This window comes from Trypanosoma equiperdum (genome assembly GCF_001457755.1).
Source record: "Trypanosoma equiperdum strain OVI genome assembly, contig: ctg_1297, whole genome shotgun sequence".
In the NCBI taxonomy this organism is placed as follows: domain Eukaryota; phylum Euglenozoa; class Kinetoplastea; order Trypanosomatida; family Trypanosomatidae; genus Trypanosoma; species Trypanosoma equiperdum.
In genome coordinates, this window is record NW_027123279.1 from 15,089 (window position 1) to 16,101 (window position 1,013).

The following is a 1,013-nucleotide window of genomic DNA, read 5'->3' on the forward strand; positions in this document are numbered from 1 at the left end:
CCGGTGCTCCGGCTCCGTATACTGCCTCTCGAAGCAGTTTTTTGATGTTGTTAGTCTGGTCGTTTGATATAAAGTCCTTGGCTGCCTTCCACTTCTTGCTGACTTCGACTGCTTCCGCAGTTAACTCTAGTAGGCGATTGTGCAGTGCGAATTGCTGTTCGGCGTCTGCTATTGCTGGGAACTCTTTGTTGGCCTGTGTTCCAATCTTTTTCTTCTCCGCCTCCTCTTTGTCTGTTCGCCACGCTTCCCAGGCTGCTGCTCCTCCGAGTGCGTCCGCCTCTTTTTTTCCTTCTGCCGAGAGCTTTTCGTATACGTTGCTATTGTTCTTTGAGTTGAACAAAGCTTGCCATTCTTTTGGTGAAGTTGACATGTTGGCTGCTCTTAGTGTTGCTATATTGGTTTCGATATTTGTTGTTACGGTCATGTCTGAAAGTTTGCCAGTGGTCGCTTGCAGTAGCCTACACATGGTCCGGTGTTCGCGCGCGTTGTCGTCTGCTGCTCCTTCAGCTGCCCGGCTCACTATTAGCAGGAAAAGAAGGTGATTAAATTGTTCTTTCTTCATATCCTTTTTCTTGATCCTATGTGGAGAGTTAGAGCAAACACTTCCATTGCACGAACTTGCAAGCAACTGGTGTCGCTTGTGCTGACGCAGAGTCAATGTTTCGGAAGTTTATAAGGCAATTTGTTTTGCCAGAGTCTTTTTGGTAGCAGCTTTTATTCTGCTTTGCTTTCAAAAGATGGTTTTTATACATGTGCGAGACGTCTTTCGCTGATTTCTTTTTGGTCAATTACCGCCTATTTATACTTTATCGTGTTCCTCGGTTCCTAAATACCCTCTACGAAACGCTCTATTACTTTTTAAAATTTCCCCCAAAACAAACCCTTTCCCCTTTCACCCTTTTTTTCTATTTTTTTATCTTTTTTAAATATCCCATATTCGCCTCTAAGCTACTTCAGAAAAATACACTTTCTTGCTCAATCAGGGGGCTCTAGTCACTATTTACCGATACAAA

At 43.8% G+C, this 1,013-nt stretch overlaps 1 pseudogene across 1 annotated transcript in view; it reads right to left on the minus strand.

Moving 5' to 3' along the window:
• TEOVI_000509000:pseudogene overlaps nt 1-317 on the minus strand; it is an 876-nt pseudogene extending 559 nt beyond the window's left edge. Inside the window, 2 exon segments of the mRNA in view lie at nt 1-280; nt 282-317. The exon segment at nt 1-280 is cut by the window's left edge and continues 488 nt beyond it. Coding sequence covers nt 1-280; nt 282-317 — 316 coding nt within the window.
• Between the last annotated feature and the right edge of the window lie 696 nt (nt 318-1,013).